Source organism: Podarcis erhardii (assembly GCF_964252035.2).
Source record: "Podarcis erhardii genome assembly, chromosome: 15".
In the NCBI taxonomy this organism is placed as follows: domain Eukaryota; kingdom Metazoa; phylum Chordata; class Lepidosauria; order Squamata; family Lacertidae; genus Podarcis; species Podarcis erhardii.
In genome coordinates, this window is record NC_138505.1 from 15749336 (window position 1) to 15766395 (window position 17060).

General features: G+C 44.4%; 1 protein-coding gene across 3 annotated transcripts; it reads left to right on the top strand.

Moving 5' to 3' along the window:
- On the top strand, positions 1-11583 carry PRRC1 (proline rich coiled-coil 1). 3 transcript variants are annotated; one of them, XM_081842468.1, is made up of 9 exons: positions 1-273; positions 1928-2059; positions 3483-3884; positions 5288-5454; positions 6342-6444; positions 7739-7906; positions 8288-8387; positions 8877-8979; positions 10002-11583. In XM_081842468.1, exons 2-9 carry the CDS (start codon positions 1948-1950, stop codon positions 10209-10211), a joined length of 1365 nt encoding a protein of 454 aa, XP_081698594.1. In that variant the 5' UTR covers positions 1-273; positions 1928-1947; the 3' UTR covers positions 10212-11583. The 3 variants fall into 3 exon arrangements, with proteins under 3 accessions (XP_081698594.1, XP_081698595.1, XP_081698596.1); XM_081842469.1 differs by lacking the exon at positions 1-273 and adding an exon at positions 572-714; XM_081842470.1 differs by lacking the exon at positions 1-273 and adding an exon at positions 817-918.
- The last annotated feature ends 5477 nt before the right edge of the window (positions 11584-17060 follow it).

A 17060-nucleotide genomic window follows, 5' to 3' on the forward strand; every position in this document is an offset into this window, starting at 1 on the left:
AACGTGGCAGGTCCCCAGGAGGAAGAGGAGGAGAGGGGAGGTAGTTGCTGTTGCGGCTGCCGCTGAAGCCGCCGCCTCCCCGGTCCCGCCTCCCGCCATTTTGAGTCCCCGGAGCCGGGAGAGCGAAGAAGAGCTTCCCTCTCGGGCGGGCTGTGGGAGGCCGCGGCGGCGACCCCTTTCCTCCCTACCCGCCACCGCTTCAGTGAGGCGAGGAAAAAAGGGGCTGGCGGGCGGAAGCGTACGCGTGAGGGACTGAGGTGCTTTTACTCTTAGGTGGGTTTTGTTTTTGTTTTTATTACTACTACTATTAATGATACGGCTGCTGCGGCCGTTGCCTGTAACGGCCACGCGAGCAAGGGCGACGGGACGAGGGAGGAGAGGGAGGGTCGTAGAACGAAGAAGAAGAGCTTCTCAGTTAGTGAGCCGGGCGCAAAGACGTGGCAGAACAGATGCCGGTGCGCGCGTGCGCAAGGCAAGCGGCCCCCCGGTGCATGGCGGGAAGTGTAGTTCTTTAAAGGCGACCTTCAACCCCCCCCCCCGCATCCTTCAGCAGTGTACAAAGGACTGGGGTGGGGGACAGACGGACCCTGCTGTTGAATTGCAATTCCCATCGGCTCCGGCTTGGACAGTTGTCAGGGACGATGAGGATGATGGGAGTTGTAGTCTCAACGCCTGGAGCCTCCACTTCCCCGCCCTTGTACAAAGGGAGCCAAGGTGGGAAGGGTGGGGGAGATTGCTTCTCACTTCCTTGCTGGTTCCCCACCCCACCCTGCCAGCAGTGGTGGTTGGTTGTTAGATAGTAGAAGGCCCAGAATTAATACCTGACCCAAATGGGTGGTTGAGTGCTCAGGGTGGGCACCCCATCCTCCCAATTCCATCCTCACAACAGCCCTGTAAGGTAAATTAGGCTAAGAGAAGGTGAGTTTTGCCCCAGGTTATCACAACAGCTCTGTGAGGTAGGCTAGGCTGATGAAGGATGCCTGGACTAAATATTCCTCTCTCCTTCCCCCAGACACCATACCCTCCAACATTTCTCTGATGAAAATAGGGACATCCTAAATAATAATAATTGGGACGCAGGTGGCGCTGTGGGTTAAACCACAGAGCCTAGGACTTGCCGATCAGAAGGTTGGCGGTTCGAATCCCTGCTATGGGGTGAGTTCCCATTGCTCGGTCCCTGCTCCTGCCAACCTAGCAGTTCAAAAGCACCTTCCAGCGGGAAGGTAAATGGCGTTTCTGTGTGCTGCTCTGGTTCGCCAGAAGTGGCTTAGTCATGCTGGCCACATGACCTGGAAGCTGTACACCGGCTCCCACGGCCAGTAAAGCGAGATGAGTGCTGCAACCCGAGTTGGTCATGATTGGACCTAATGGTCAGGGGTCCCTTTACCTTTACCTTTAAATAATAATAATAATAATAATAATAATAATAATAATAATAATAATAATGGTCTACCCCCTGACTGGGTAGTCACTCTGGGCGGCTTCCAACATACATAAAAACATAATAAAACATTAAACAACGTCCCTATACGGGACTGCCTTCAGATGTCTTCTAAAGGTTGTATAATTACTTATCTCCTTGGCTTGAGGGTCACACAAACTTACCTTCAGAATAACCTCTTCAGAATTTTGCTGAGAAGCTATGTGTATTATAACTTTCATTGTTGTCCATGTCCACACTTTAAATCCTAATTATCAGGCACCAGGTTGGAAAAATTGCACCAGCTGTTGTTCTTCTGTGTGTCTGAACACAGTGGAAGTTCAGACACCTCTGAGTCAGACTTTGAGTACTGACATATTTTAAGTACTGACAGAGGTTTGGCCTACTGCTGGTCCTGTAAATTGGCAGTTTTAAGCAGCCAGTGCTAGATGTACACGATGCAGCAGCTGTTTGTTTCATTTCAATCCATTTTCTCTTTCTTTCCAGCTCTGTGTTGCTGAAGGAAAATGATGGAAGAGAGCGGGATAGAGACGACTCCACCTGGAACGCCCCCCCCACTGAGCACAGCGGGGGCGGGGCCTGCACCCACCACCACTGCCCCAGTCTCATTAGGTATAAGTGTTTCATCAGTGACTAGTCTTGTTTGTTCACATGGGGGTTTTTCCTTTTAAATTTAGTAGTTCTGAGTCAGTAAAAGGAAAGGTTGCAGTTCCTTCTGTTTGGTGAAAGAAAGGCTCCTTCTCTTCTGGAAGGGACTCGGATCCAGTGGAGGGTCCTGCTGGACGTGGGGGTGGAGGGTTTTTTTTGCTAGCCCCTTTTGCAGTCCTACCTTTCAGTCTGTTCTGGAGGGTCTTCCAAACATTCAGAGCAGCATTTTAGGGGGCTGCAAGGGAAGAAGAGATTGGCAGAAGTAATCTCCCCCCCCCCCCACTTCCAGGTGAGCATCCCATGAGGGGAACTCTGCTCAGGAGAAATCTGGACCCAGCCCAATAAACTTTTCCACACTATTTTTAAAGTATTTAATTTGTTGCTTATTTCTAGTATTTCTAACTCACCTTTCATTAGCTGGTCCCAGGGAGGAATACAACAAGAAGTCAAGAAAGCTGTAACTATATAAATACACGTGTAGGTGGCAGATAGCTTTATACTTTATTATTTGCCCCTCCCAACAGCTCCTTGGCTGACACAAAGAGTTTGAGCAGATGCTAAGAATTACATTTCTTCCTTATGAAATTGTGCTGGGGTATCAGACATTCATTTTAGGATACAGGGGGAATAGCCGGTTTATGGGCTGATCTTGGGACATCAAAGCACCTTGCGTTATGAGGTGTATGTCTGAATGTACATGCATGCCCACATGTGCGTAAGAACCCAGCATACACCATTGACAGGAATGGAACCACTGGTACACACCCACCCATGGCCAGAAAGCCGAATTCAAGATACATCTGCATTTGGGAAAGTGCAGGCATGAGATGCTGCTCTCAGCTGAGTGTTATCTTACATGCCATTGTCTTGGCAGATCAAAGTCAGAGTGGTAGTTTAGTTCAAAAAGTAGATTGAGCTTAGAAAAGGTATTTCAGAAGGAAAGGAGGAGCTCTTCTAACTTCAAGGGTCTGGAGCCTTTGCTTGCTGCCAGCCGCACTAATTAATTGGGGAGGGTTTTCATTTGAGCTTAAAGTGTCACTTAAATTCATGTTAACATTTCAATCCAATGACCTGCTTCAATTGCATTTTAAAACATATGCCGTTTGATCTCTAAATTATAACTTCATTGGATGAAAATGCTTAATATTTGCAGCTCAGTAATAAACCTTTGCTTGCACAGGAAGAGCTGGCTATGCATTGTGTCACATGGTTAATCATTGACTTCTTAGTTGTTGGGCTATTTCCTTACTATAAGTTATTTGCTAATCTGCTACAAATATAAGATGTTTTAGTTCTATTATTCTGCTGCAGATCTTTTGTTTGTATCATTCTAAAAGTTTAAAAAAGCCCCTCTACTAAAACTTGCCTTCTCCTTTTCCTCTCTCGCCCTCAGCCCCTTCCCTCCCTCCTCCCTCCTCTTTTCCTCCTTCCCAAGCACCATTTTCCTCGCCTTTGCCATCTTCTGCAGGCTCCTCTCTTCCATCCATGACGACATCCCCGGTGCCTTTGCCTTTCGTGCCTCCCATGGCCCTTTCAGCGGGTGCCTCCCTTGGGACCTCGAGGCCACCCATGATGACACCGCCAGTCGCTTCGTCCCCTTTCAGCAGCCCCCGTCCCCAGTTCTCATCCCCTCCACCCCTGAGTTCAACTCCTGGCCCTGTGCTTTCTGCCCCTCCCACTGGTCCTCCCATATCAGGGTTTTCTATGGCATCGACCCACGACATCACCAAAGGCCATGCGGGACGAGCACCACAGACGCCCCTGATGCCCTCGTTTTCTGCACCTTCAGTCACCGGTAACCATAGTATTTTTGCTTGGCTTTTTAAAACAAGAGTTTATCTATATTGGTTGTTGTTTTACCAAGGAAACCAGTACTGATTCTCTCCCAGGAAATGCTGGCTGGTTCCAAATGGCTTGGGGCTGGCTCCTGCACCCTTGCCCCACCATGCGTGGACCTTGACCAGGAAATGCATATCTATGTAGGCCATGCTCATGTGGGTTGCCTTCCCTCCTCCCTTTTATTTTTAAATGCTACTTATTAAATGTTCTCTATGCTGCTTTTCAATTATGGAAAACCAAAGTGATTCACATAGCAATAAAACTTAATAATGTCCAAGAAAAACAATTGTCAATAACATGAGTAAAATCACCACTGATTTATATTTAATAATAATAATAATAATAATAATTTATACCCTTCCCATCTGGCTGGGTTTCCCCAGCCACTCTGGGCAGCTCCCAACAGAATATTTAAAACACAATAAAACACCAGAGACCAGCAGTAAGGGTCAAAGCAAGCCTGTGTCTTCAGTTGACTGTGAAAACACCCAACAGTTGTTGCTCACCTGTTCTCATTGGGGAGAGTGTTCCGCATTACAGGCTCCACAACAGAGAACACTCTCTCTCCACACGCACATCAGATGGAGCTATGTGGGTCACGGTATGGTCAGAATGGCCCCATCTGTAAGACCAGTGTCTTACCTGGTCTTACAGATCTAATCTGGTCCCAAGCTGTTTTCAGCCACTTTTTAAACCCACAAACACTATATTGCAAGTGTGAGGTTGACTTCTAGGCTGTGAGATATATACAGCCCTTAGGACATTCCCCAGCCCACATTTCCCTCCTCTCACACCAGCTCTCCTCAGGTACTTTAGCCAGGCTGGAAGGTGTTATTGATAACATCAGAATGGCTTGTTGATTAATTAAGAAAAGCAATGTGATATTAGATGATCAGCACTTCGTGAAAGTCACAGCATGGGAAGTCACCCAAAGATATAAAATTCGGCATTTATATTTGGCTTTTTTATTGTATTGTAATTTTGAATGTTTTAATGTGGTTTTTATTGGATTATTAAATTGGAAAAAATTAATAAATATTATAATAAAAAGCAAGGTATTATTGAACTGTGATAATGCCTCTTGCTTGCCAAAATGGAGGTTGGAAAGAGGCCTGTGTGAGGGTTGAAACTGCCACTAGTTTTACGTGGTCAGAATGTGGCAGTCTCTTCATTGTACAGTTACCTCCAAACTCAAATGGTGTCTTTAAACTGGTAAAGGTCTTTTGACATAAACAGGTTTTTTTCTGGAAAATTGAAGATGTGCAGTATTGTTTTAATTGTTGAATAAGAAAAGGCAGGTTACAGCAGTTGTGAACCATGGTGGGTTATGCAAAACGTTTCCTTGCTGTTGGTTTTCAGGTGTCTTCACTGGCCCGGCATCACAGCAGCCCTGTGGGCCACCCCCACTGGCACCTGGCTTTGGAGCAGGCTCTTCAATTACTTTCCCAGAGGAACACGAAGATCCCCGGGGAGCTGTTGTGCAGAGTGACGCATCTGCTGGAGGAGGACTATGGGGCTTTATCAAAGTAAGGCTGAAAAGCAAAGGTAGCTGTGCTGCTGGTCCATAAGAAAAGCCTCCAAACCACATAGTCAGACAATAGTTTCTTTGTGACCAAGCATATATTACAGAAGTGAGGCATTAGGCAAGATGCTACACAGAGTAGGAGGGGAGCGGGGAGTAAAAATATTTAATTAGGCTGGTGTTGTAGCCATGAGAATAGAGTGGTACCTTGGTTTACAACCATATTTCGTTCCAGAGGTCTGTTTGTAAACCAAAACAGGTTGTAACCCAAGACGCACTTTCGCCAACAGGGCTTCCCCCCAAAAATTGTCATTCCAAAAAAATGGGTTGTAATCCAAAAAAAGCTTGCAAACCAGGACACATACTTCCGGGTTTGACGTGTTTGTAATCCAAAACGTATGCAAACCAAGACGTATGCAAACCAAGGTACCACTGTAGTTTTTAGACTGTTCTGAGTTTGAGCACATGGTGTTGGGGCACAGAGAGATATTGAGAGTGGGGCCAGCATGCGTGCCCTCTCTCTCTCTGTTTGTGTTTTGCATTCCCTGAGCTGGCGTAATATATTTACATGTATAAGATATTGACAAGCCGCTCTTCATCTCAGTAGCAATCCCAGAGTAAAAAATGCCGCACCCTGCAACATTTCTCCGATGAAAGTAGGGATGTCCCCTCTTAACATTTCTCCAATGAAAGTAGGGATGTCCTAAGGGAAAGCAGGACATTTCTGGATCAAATCAGAAACTGGGATAGCTTCTGTAAATCTGGGACTGTCCCAGGAAATTAGGAACACTTGGAGGGTCTGAAATACAACATCTGCAAGAAGCAAATGGCTGAATCAGGCATAGCCTTGAGAGCAAAATGAGCTGAATGAGTTGTGCCTTTTCCCTGCAGGGTGTGGCAGGGAATCCTGTGGTGAAGTCCGTGCTGGATAAAACCAAGCACTCAATGGAGACAATGATCACGACTCTGGATCCTGGCATGGCTCCCTATATCAGTAAGTGGAGAAAGCCTGTGGGCCCCGCAGGGGGCGGGCAGCATGCAACTCATCCTACTCAGGGCCCTCACAAACCTAGGCTGCAACAAAGCCTCTCTTTTGGGGTTGTTGGTTGATGAGACATTGTCTCTTTCTGTTTCTAATTGATGGATCACAATCTTAGCTCCTCCTGCAAACATCAGGCCACACAGCCAGTGGAGGCATTTTGCAGATTTGCCAAGTGCATCTTCATAGCAATACAAGCTTCACTGATGTTGCTACCGGTGTGTTTTGAAGAGTGAACTCATAAAGGAAGTTACAACGGCCGCTAATTTGATAGTATTGGGTATCTAGTGGCGGGACTTTTTGGGAAAGGGCTCTTCCCCCATGAAAGGCCTCTAGTTAAACAGGACCAAAAACTTGTCTAAAGTAATTGTGTGCTTCTCTTAGCAAGCCATGTAGAGAGAGACCACGTTGTACATAAGTGTTGAAGGCTGACATTTTAAAAAGTTGTAGCAGCCAATGGCTGCATATGGTTTTGTGATAAGTGAAAGTGTCTAGCTGGCCTCCTCCCAGCCTTATGTGCTCCCCCACTCACCCATCTTTCTCACACATGGTCGGGAGAAGAACGGTGGGGGGGGGGATATTTTGCTTCCACTTTCAGTTAACTACAGCTTGGCATGTCATTCAGACCTAGAACAGTCATCAGTCTTAACTATGGTTAGTTTAAACAAGTTGGCTTCCTGAAGCCATGGTTTGAAGTTGGTTTGTTTGAAGGTAACCGTAATGAGGATTAACAATTGGTCTGGATGACCTGACAAACAGCATTGTGGAAGCTTCCAGGCTCTTGGCCATCCAGGAGGTGGGGGAGTGGGTAACCCCATATGGAAGCCACTCATACACATCACTAAACCATAGCAGAGCATCATGCAGGGCTTTTAGCATGGCTGCAGGTGTCCTGATATGTGCCTGCTATCTGCAGCTTCCAGAAAAGAATTGAAGACATTTTTGTTCTGTCAACACCTAGACTGGTGTGTGTGTCTGCCATGAGTGTCTGCATTGTATAGTTTGTTTTTTAAGTTAGTTGCTGCTGTCTGCTGTTTTCTGTGCCATTTTAAATATATATAGTGCATTGCCTTGAGACATGTGTGTGAAAGATGACAATAAATATGCACCCTGGTCCATCTCCAGATAATTGCTTTGCCAAGAAAAGGGAGGGATCCAGACTGGCAAGCACAAGTTCTCTCCCACCCCACCCCACGGTCTGAATGTATCTGCCTGTATAGGATTATGTTTTAATGTTTTTTTGTTATAGAATCTGGGGGAGAACTGGACATTGTTGTCACTTCTACTAAAGAAGTCAAGGTTGCTGCTGTAAGAGAAGCTTTTCAGGAAGTGTTTGGGATGGCCACAGTTACAGGAGAAGCTGGGCAGTCCAACATTGCGCCACAGCCAGTTGGCTACGCAGCTGGATTGAAGGCGAGTTCCCGTCGTTTCCTGGAGATTTGTATCACTTTTGTGATATTTTTAAAAAATAATTTAAAATGTGTCTTCACTTGTTTCATACACAACAATGTAGCACCTAATAACTCTTTGGCAATGTTTTCTTTTTAACACAAAATCTACAAAAATGAAACAAAGCCTAATCCATTTTTATAAAAGCACAAAATAAGGACTTGGTCACTAAGGAACCAAAGACACACTGAGATTGCAGTTGAGCGTCCCATTTCCCTTCTGTAAACTTGAATATTTGTAGTTGGTTTACTTCAGATCCTTGATTTTCCTTTTGGCTAAGGTTCATCGCAAGCAGTAAGTGCTGAATGAGAGCTGTATTGACTGCTTCTTTTCCTTGTCCTTTAGGGAGCTCAAGAAAGGATTGACAGCTTGCGCAGGACAGGAGTCATTCATGAGAAGCAGCCTGCCGTGTCTGTGGAAAATTTCATTGCGGAATTGCTTCCTGACAAGTAAGGCCATTTAACATGTTACTCAAGATAAAAGTCAATTAGTATCATATCCACAGGACTTGTTGATACTCTAAACAGGAGCTGAAATAAGAGTTGTCTGCCTGTTGCAGTTGCTTGGTATAATTCACCCTCTTGTCCCTAGTGCTTAAAACTGGGCATAGTTTGCATAACCCATAATTAAATAATTCACTTTCAAGCGTGGCCAGATCCTGCAATGTTTAGCAAGCAAAACCCTGCCAGAACAGACCTCTGACATTTTGTAATTAACTTCCTTAGAGTTTGGAACGTGACTATAAATTCTGGAACAAAAGCTAGTTATTCCTTGTTAGCTTTTGGCTGGGAAAACTAAAAATTGTTTCCAAAGGGAAAGTGTTAGTGGAGGTGCCTTGGCTGACTGCCTTTCAAAACTACTAAGCTCTCTAGAGAGTTAATACGCGGAATTCGTATTTAATATGATGTGATAATAAACTTTTCCCCCCACTGTAACAGGTGGTTTGATATTGGCTGCCTAATTGTCGAAGATCCCGTCCATGGCATTCACCTCGAAACATTTACACAAGCAACGCCAGTGCCTTTGGAATATGTCCAACAGGTAAGTTTTAATCTCTAAGGGGCTGAATCCTTTTCCAACGCAGCAGGTAAAGCCTCTTCTAAGGGATGGTAGCCAAGAACCCCAGAATATCACTCTAGTTGTACACACTTCTAAAAATGATTGCCATTAAATTCTATCACCTTTAGTGTCTCTTTCATTGCATATATTTTAAAAAAATAATGTGGATTACATTTGATTGATTGATATCTGTACCGCTTAATATATTGAACATTTGTGAGTGAGCTGGCAGTAAGCATTGGGGGATGTTTCTTAAGATGGTCTGTACGCTGGAGGGCTTAGAAACCACAGCGAGTCAGCCTCATTCATTCTGAGGCACCTTTGAACATCCTGCACTGCCAGGAGGCTCAGAATCACAGAATTGTAGAGTTGGAAGGGACCCCAAGGACCATCTAGTCCAACCCCCTGCAATGCAGGAATCTTTTTGCCCAATGGGGGGCTCAAACTCGCAGCTCTGAGAGTCTCATTCTCTACCAACTGAGCTATCGCAGGCTCCTCCTGTTTAGTGAGATTCCCCTTCTGATTTGGGCCCATTGGTTTCACTTCCACCCTCTGGAGCAACAGAAAGCAAATGTGAGAGCCTTCTAGCCATCTCTGCTCTATGCTAAACGTACTTTCAATGCAACTCAGAAAACCTAGTCATGGGCACTGATGGTGCTGTGAAAAAATGCCTATAATCTGCTGTCACTGAGTGAAAGTTTCGCCAATTTATTCCTGAAAAGGAGAATACTAAGTGTTTTTGTTGTCCCTTAGCCTGTTAAACCAGAGGTTCGTTTCACAACAAATTTACTAGCAGCACTTTAAATTCTATAGAACTTCTATAGACCTTATAGCTGCTGTAGAACTTTGACTGTTACACTTGTTAAGTCAAATGCCAGCAGCAGTATTATTTATGCTTTTGAATGAACTTTGAACTATGGCGATATAGCTTCGGAGCAGGTTGAACTTGCCCGGGTGCTTCTCCTTTTCTCCTGTACTCACTCCTGATTTAAATTATTTCACAGGCTCAAAGTCTAACTCCTCAGGATTATAACCTAAGATGGTCAGGTTTGTTGGTGACAGTGGGAGAAGTGATAGAGAAGCAATTACTGCACGTCAACAGAACGGATTGGCACTCTGCATTCACCGGCATGTCCCGTCGACAGATGATCTACAGCACAGCCAAAGCTATTGCAGGGATGTACAAGCAGCGTTTACCACCCAGGAGCATTTGAGAGGAAACGGACTCTGAACACGATGCATTCCTTAAAAACTGGTGTTAAAAAGAAATGGTTGCATCTGTTCGATGGCCCTCTGTTGACGCCCCTTGGTTTTGTAATCTACATATAAAATGTAATTTTGTTTTAAAAGTGAAGGTAACTCTTTGGATAATGGAAATGAGCAATTCTTAATTTAGTCACCTAATAAAATGGCTCCCAAAACTAGTAGGCATATTTATAGAGCAAGGTCAGAAAGCATTAAAATGTATTTCCATTTCAAACACTAAATCAGGGATGGGAATTCTGATGCTGTTGGACTCCAAACTCCCATCAGCCCCGGCAGACAGCATGGCCAGTAGTCAGGGATGATGGGAATTGCAGTCCAGAAACAACTGGAGGCCCCTCTCCAACATGTCCCCCAACCTTGAACTAAATGGGTGTTTGACAGACATTTTGGACTTTATTTAAGAGGCATGTTAGTCATTCACAGCACCTAGGATAGGTTTGGAATCCAAGGCCAGAGTCACTGGCATATGTGTTGCAGGTGTGGTCAGATTTGGTTAGGGTTTCAGAGAGGAAGCTGTTTGTAAAGTTCCTCTTTGCAGTCATCCTCCTTAACACTAGGGGGTCAAGAAGCAGACAAATGAAACCTATTTTCTTGGTTATATTTCACAGCAAAGAAAAATATCAGAAATCACCTAGCTAAGTGCCTTTTGCTGCATAAAGAGGTACAAGGCTGCAATCGGTTAACTTTTACAATGCATCTTAAGCTATGGGCCATTACTGAGCAGTTTGTTTACCTCCATCGCAAATGCTGCCCCAGACTGTATGCTCAAAATTGTGCATATTTATAAACTGCACAGAGTATTTTGATAACTTTTTTTTAAAAAAACCTCTTTCTGCCTTAAAGATTTCTCAATTTCTACTACTTAGTCTTTATCTTTTGTAGATGCTTTCAAAAGACACTTTTATATAGACTAGTTAGCTAGTTTATTATATTTTTATCCAGTGGAAAATCTTTAGTTTTTCCAGTTAATATATTTTGGCTTGCCATGTGAAATCAGAATTAGATGTTGCTCCTGTAGGATTTTAATTATTCTTCTTCAAAAGGTTTTAATACTTCATTCATCAATGGACCTTTCCAAAAGCATGAGTATGGCCATGGTTTGATTCTGACAGAACAAAGTGTTTTGGTGAGTTAGTGGGTATATAGGGAGAGAAAATCTTGCTATATTTATTTTGTGTTATCAATGCAACAGGGAAAACTCAACTAGAGAGAGAATGAGTACGTCTTTTTCTTCACAAGCACCAAAAGTTCCATTCCTTATGTACCCTCTTGGAAAATCTTATGAGAGATGTATAAAAGCATTAAATGTTTCATGTTCAATCAAGTCTGAGATTTTTCTTTAGGTTTACATTATCTCTGTCCATTGGCCAAGCTGGCACTTGAATTTGTTTTCTCTTTCCTATCCATCATCATCTTGATTTTCTCCACATTTTTAATGTTTACAGACTTTATAGCCTGGCTTCCCATACATCAGAAAATTCAAGGGCATTAATAAAAGCTCAATAAAGGAAAATAACACCATTGGATGGCTCTTCTCTGGACTTGAAATGGAACTGTTAACAGTTTGTGTCTAAACCCACATACGTGTCCAACGTGTATTCATATATATATGCACGCACCAACAGAGGGTTTGGGGTCTTTTGCTGGGGTTATAATATGTGTAAGTTCATGGATGTGTTTCCCCCTATTCTTGCCTAAATAAAACTCCTGACACCAGATACTTTATTTTATTCTGGGCTGGGGATGCTAAAGACCTTTTAAATGCCAGGCAGGCAAGCCAGTAGTGTTTAGAGGCGAACAAATTAACAACAACAATAATTTATTAGTTATACCCCACCACTCTGGGCGGCTTCCAGCAAAATAGTAAAATACAGTGATTCATCAAATATTAAAAGCTTCCCTAAACAGGACTGCCTTCAGATGTGTTCTAAAAGTCAGATAGTTGTTTATTTCCTTGACATCTGATGGGAGGGTGTTCCACAGGGTGGGCGCCACTACCAAGAAGGACCTCTGCCTGGTTCCCTGTAAGTTTGCTTCTCGCAGGGTGGGAACCTCCAGAAGGCTCTTGGCGCTGGACCTCTGCATCCGGGCAGAATGATGGGGGTGGAGACTCTTGAGACACGTTAAGAAAGAAAACTTGGTTTACTATACATAAATGTTTCAGACCGCAAAATCACAAGTCAAGCAGGCAGCATCTCCTACCATACATATACACCTTGATCTAGAGAGAGGAAGAATCCCTACCTATTATCAAAAACCTACAGAAGTGAGCATGACAATTTTGCCAGCACCACACACACACAAATGGTGAGTTAATGGAATGGGAGCAATTGCCTAATATAATTCATACTGTGTTTAAATCATATGCAATGTCCTTATAGGAAATCTATCAGTAAAATCACATCCTATAATCTTTGCTAAATCACAGAAGCACAGAAAGGACAGAAAGAGGTGAAACATATAGGAGTTGCATTGGAAGCAAAGCAAGGACACCGCAGGGACTTGAACCCCATCCTGGAAACCAGGAGTGCCGACCACCAGTGTCTTTTGCTTTTTTTTTTTTTTGTAATGCAGCAAGGTGAAAAGCAAAACCTGAGAAAACACAAGATTGTTCTCTCAGGAAAAGAAAAACCTTAAGAGAGATTTGGAGATTTGAAGGAATCTGCTTCATAAAGCTTCCGCTTCTGACTACTCCCTTATTGCGACCTGAAAGAGTCTTAGCACAAGAGTTGCAACACCCTCTCCAATGCCACTCTGTGGATCACAACTGGAAATCTGCCTAGCCAAGCACATGGTACCCACCCATTATGTCCCACAAACACAACACGTACAACCGCTGGTTACTGCTTTTATCATACAGCATTTAGATGTTTACTTGTTCAGAGTCTGTGCCTGTCATATCAGTATTTTGCTCTCGGATAACATCAAGGGTTTCAGTAGTTTCCTTCCTTCAACTGCGATGTTAGCTTTGGAGTGAGAAGTTACTGGCCAAACAAGCCGTTTGCTAGCTCTGGTTTTGAAATTGGTATTTTAACGGATTACCTTGAGAACAGAAGTACTGGAGAGGATCCAAGCTTTAGTATGGAGTCAACGCTTTGTGTTGGCTGAGTTATGTGCGCAATAGCTGTTCCTGGAAGATTCTTAGCAAAAAAGCGGGTTGCGGCATTATCCCACCCCCCACAAAACCTCTTAAAGTACTTGTCAAGTCAGTGACTTAAAAAATTCAAAGATGGCCATGATTCAGTGTTAGCACCACCATGGCCACAGACACCTTAAAGACTGATGCAATTCTGCCAGCCCATTGCAGAGTTATCACAAAGGGCCCCATCCTGCCAATGACACTGGGCAAGCCAGTCTTCTCAGGAGGTTCTTCAATTCTTTGCCATTAGTTCTGCCTCCACTCCAACTATGCATTACAAGGTGTCTGGAGAGGGGCTTTGGAGCATGAAGCTCCTCTTTCAGTGGGGATCCCTTTTGGCTGTTAAAGCTTATCGGGTCTCAACCCACCATTGCCTCAAGTATCAGTTAAGGATGGAATTTACATACAGTATTTACTCCCATTGTGACTGGGGTTTCAGCATGAAGCTGAACCTACAGAGGCAGAACGGGAAGATGCATTAAAAACTTCCCAGTCTCTTAACATTCTAGCTTCACGATTCCTGCTGTGAAAAGAGAGAAAATGTGGTTCACCTGTTCTTTTGTCCATTGAAGTGTGAATTCTTGTGTCTGGCAGTTCCTTCTACTGGTCTGTGAAAAGCAATCTAGAGACACTGGTTTGTCACCAGCCCCCTCCCACTCATCCCATACAAAAGTGCTTTGACCACCACTGTTTCTTACTGCCATGACTTCTGTGGCTCCTCGAGGAGAGCTGGCTTTATTGGGGTGTTGTGTGCTGTTGCTCAAAACTGTGAGGAAACTGAAAAAGGAGACCCCCACACAAAAGCATTGCACGGAAAATACGACCACTAACTGGTGGAATGTGATGTTCGCTTCTTGATGGTTTGTTGGGTTGGAAGGGTTTTATTTCTGGTGTCTGTGAGATGTGAAGATGCATCTGGAAGAGACTTAAAGGCTTCAGTACCCTCTCCCCCTCCCCCAGCAGCCAAAGAAGAACAAAACAGCAGGTTACCTAAAGCAGCACAGTCAAAATGCACGTGTCTCTCAGTCATACAACGAGCGTTTACACGGCAGGGTTTTTACTGGACATCGGATTCAAGAGCTCCTTTCAAACCACAGGCATTTTGCTGTCACTCAGCGATTTATTTCTCCTTCAACAATCACTACTCCACACAAGGGAAAGGAGGCAGATTCATATTCTCTATGCAAGCAGATCAAGCACACTGCCATCATTTATTACTTGCCAACTGAACAGATCTGCTTCAGACACGCTTCTCTCTGTGAAGTCTGCAAAAAAGAAGAGCTGGGACAATGTGAGCCCCTCCCACCACCCCCAAGGTGATCAAGTCAGAACAGCTGTTAAGTGTACAAGAGCGTCAGTCAACTCACTGCAAAGGCCTTCACATGCGCACAGAGAATGTGGCAACAGGAGAGTCATCATCCTGAGCAGCTTCACAAATGGTGCGTTAGGGTCTAGGCATTATGAGATGAAGCCTCTGAAACAAGACACTGAAACAGTTGCCCCCATATCACCCCCCTCAGCCCAGCCCTGCATGTTGTTAACTGGAAAGAGATGACAGCGCTAGCACTACAGGAGATGGATGGCAAGCATATCAAAGGGGCATGCAAGTTTCTACATAGGCAATGCTAGGCAAGACCAACAAGTGTTAATCTTTAGTTTAAAGTACACAGACGTACACACTTGTACTAATTCTGTCCTCCTCCTGTGTCTGGATTTTTGCCTGGTAAAATTGCCAAGGCTCAAGTTCTGGGAAGAACACAGCTTCTTCAGCTGCAAGATGTGAACTTAGGCATTTACTTACCCCAAACCGCTAAGTGTTTTCCCCCACTGGTCTAGTTTTAAGCATTTTAGAACTCCTCCCTTGGTCAGATCATATTCCTTAGTTACAAGACCTCTGTATGCCAAGTGCCTGGATCTACCATCTGCCTCAGTGGAATGGGGAAAGGAGGAAAAATAGGCTGCAAAGATTTCCTGCCTGATTTAGAGAACCAGTCTTCCGTTCAATTTCTGTGCTTGTCCAATAAAGACGGGGGTGTTCACGGAGAAAGAGTCTGAAAGAACAACAAGAATGCCCCCCTACCCCCACCAAACAACCCGAGAGCGATTCACAAACAACAGCAACATCAACAGCAGCATGGTTTATTTAAGAACAAAGACGACAACTTCCTAGGACTTTGGTCATTTTATTGCAAGTGTATTAATGTGCCACCCCTCTAGGAGGTCTTGCACAAGTGCTTTGAATGCTACCATTACTTTGCTCTCTGCTGCATGCTTCTGCGATTGGACTGGCATTGAATACACCCTCTAAAGGGCAGGGATGCGCCACCTATAGTGGTCTACTCCTATCAAGTGGGCAAGGCGAGGCCCAGATGCCCAGGAAATAACAGAAAGCATGATCAGATTAGTAGAGCTGTAGCTCCCCCTTTGAGGGCAACTGGGGGCCATAGGCAACCCAGCAAGAAGCGTGGTTAGCAAGCAGCCAGTAGGGCTGATCCAAATGACTCCGGCACCTACCACAATTCGGAAAGATTAAGCCACCCACCTTTCTGACATGCAATTCTGGCAGAATAGGTAAAACTTATCTGTAACAGATGCCTGCTCGCTTATACAGCTCTCCGATGGAACGAAGCACATTTCCTCTCCTTAGGAGTGCTGAGCACCTGTCTGAGGTAAAGAAGGACAACAGCACAAGGCGCCTCCTCTCCTCTCCAACACACGTTTGATCCAACACTAGTGTGGCTTTGCATTATTCTCTCTTCGTTTCCATTTAGATTTAGGAATATTTCAACATCGCATTGTTCTCTCTTCCAATTCCATTAAGATTTAGCAATATTGCGTATCAAATAATGGGCATCACACTTTGGTAGAAAGCTTATTTGCCGCTCCCCTGAAGATTCTCTTTCAATTTTGCTCCCACACTGAAGAAATGGGATCTCTCTCACTGCTTTAATGCCAACTCCTCCTCCTCCTCATTGCACTGATTTTGGGAATTTCACAGAATATCATCATGGCATTTCACACTCAATCCACACACTTCAAATCTGCCTGCTTCATTGCTTATGACCTTGTGGGTTTTCCCCCCTTGGTTGGCACTGGACTTTCACTTGTTTAACATCTGGGACTTTTTTTCCATCAATCAAAGGAGTAATAGCATAGGATGGTTTTGCCTTTACTTATCCTCCACCAAGAAGCTGCTCCCTCTGCTTATGAGGCCTTGTATTTCTCAGGCTCCTTGAGGCTAGTATTCTGAAGACGAATCTGAAAAAGGGCTAGACAAGAAATGTTTCCCTACCAAGCCCCCCACTGCCCGTAGAAGACAAAGACACATATCAAACTATGAGCATTAGACAATCTTTTTTTTCCGTTTTAATGGTATGACTTAATCATTAATCTGCTTACATGAGCTGTTTAAGTCTTGTCATTGCTAACGTCTGTCAGAGCCACCCTGGGTCCCAGCTCACAAGAGACCAAAGTCCAGTCCAAGCTATATACAAAAGGTTTTATTGGAGATCATTGTCGTCATTACATCCAAACTCCGTGGCTCCGCATCTGTTACCCTTAGATGTTAGAAGTCCCCTCTGAGTCCGTCCCTCCCCTGCACCAATTTAAGAGGCTTGTACTGCTCCACCTTTTCCTCTCTTTCCTTTTCCGCAGGGTC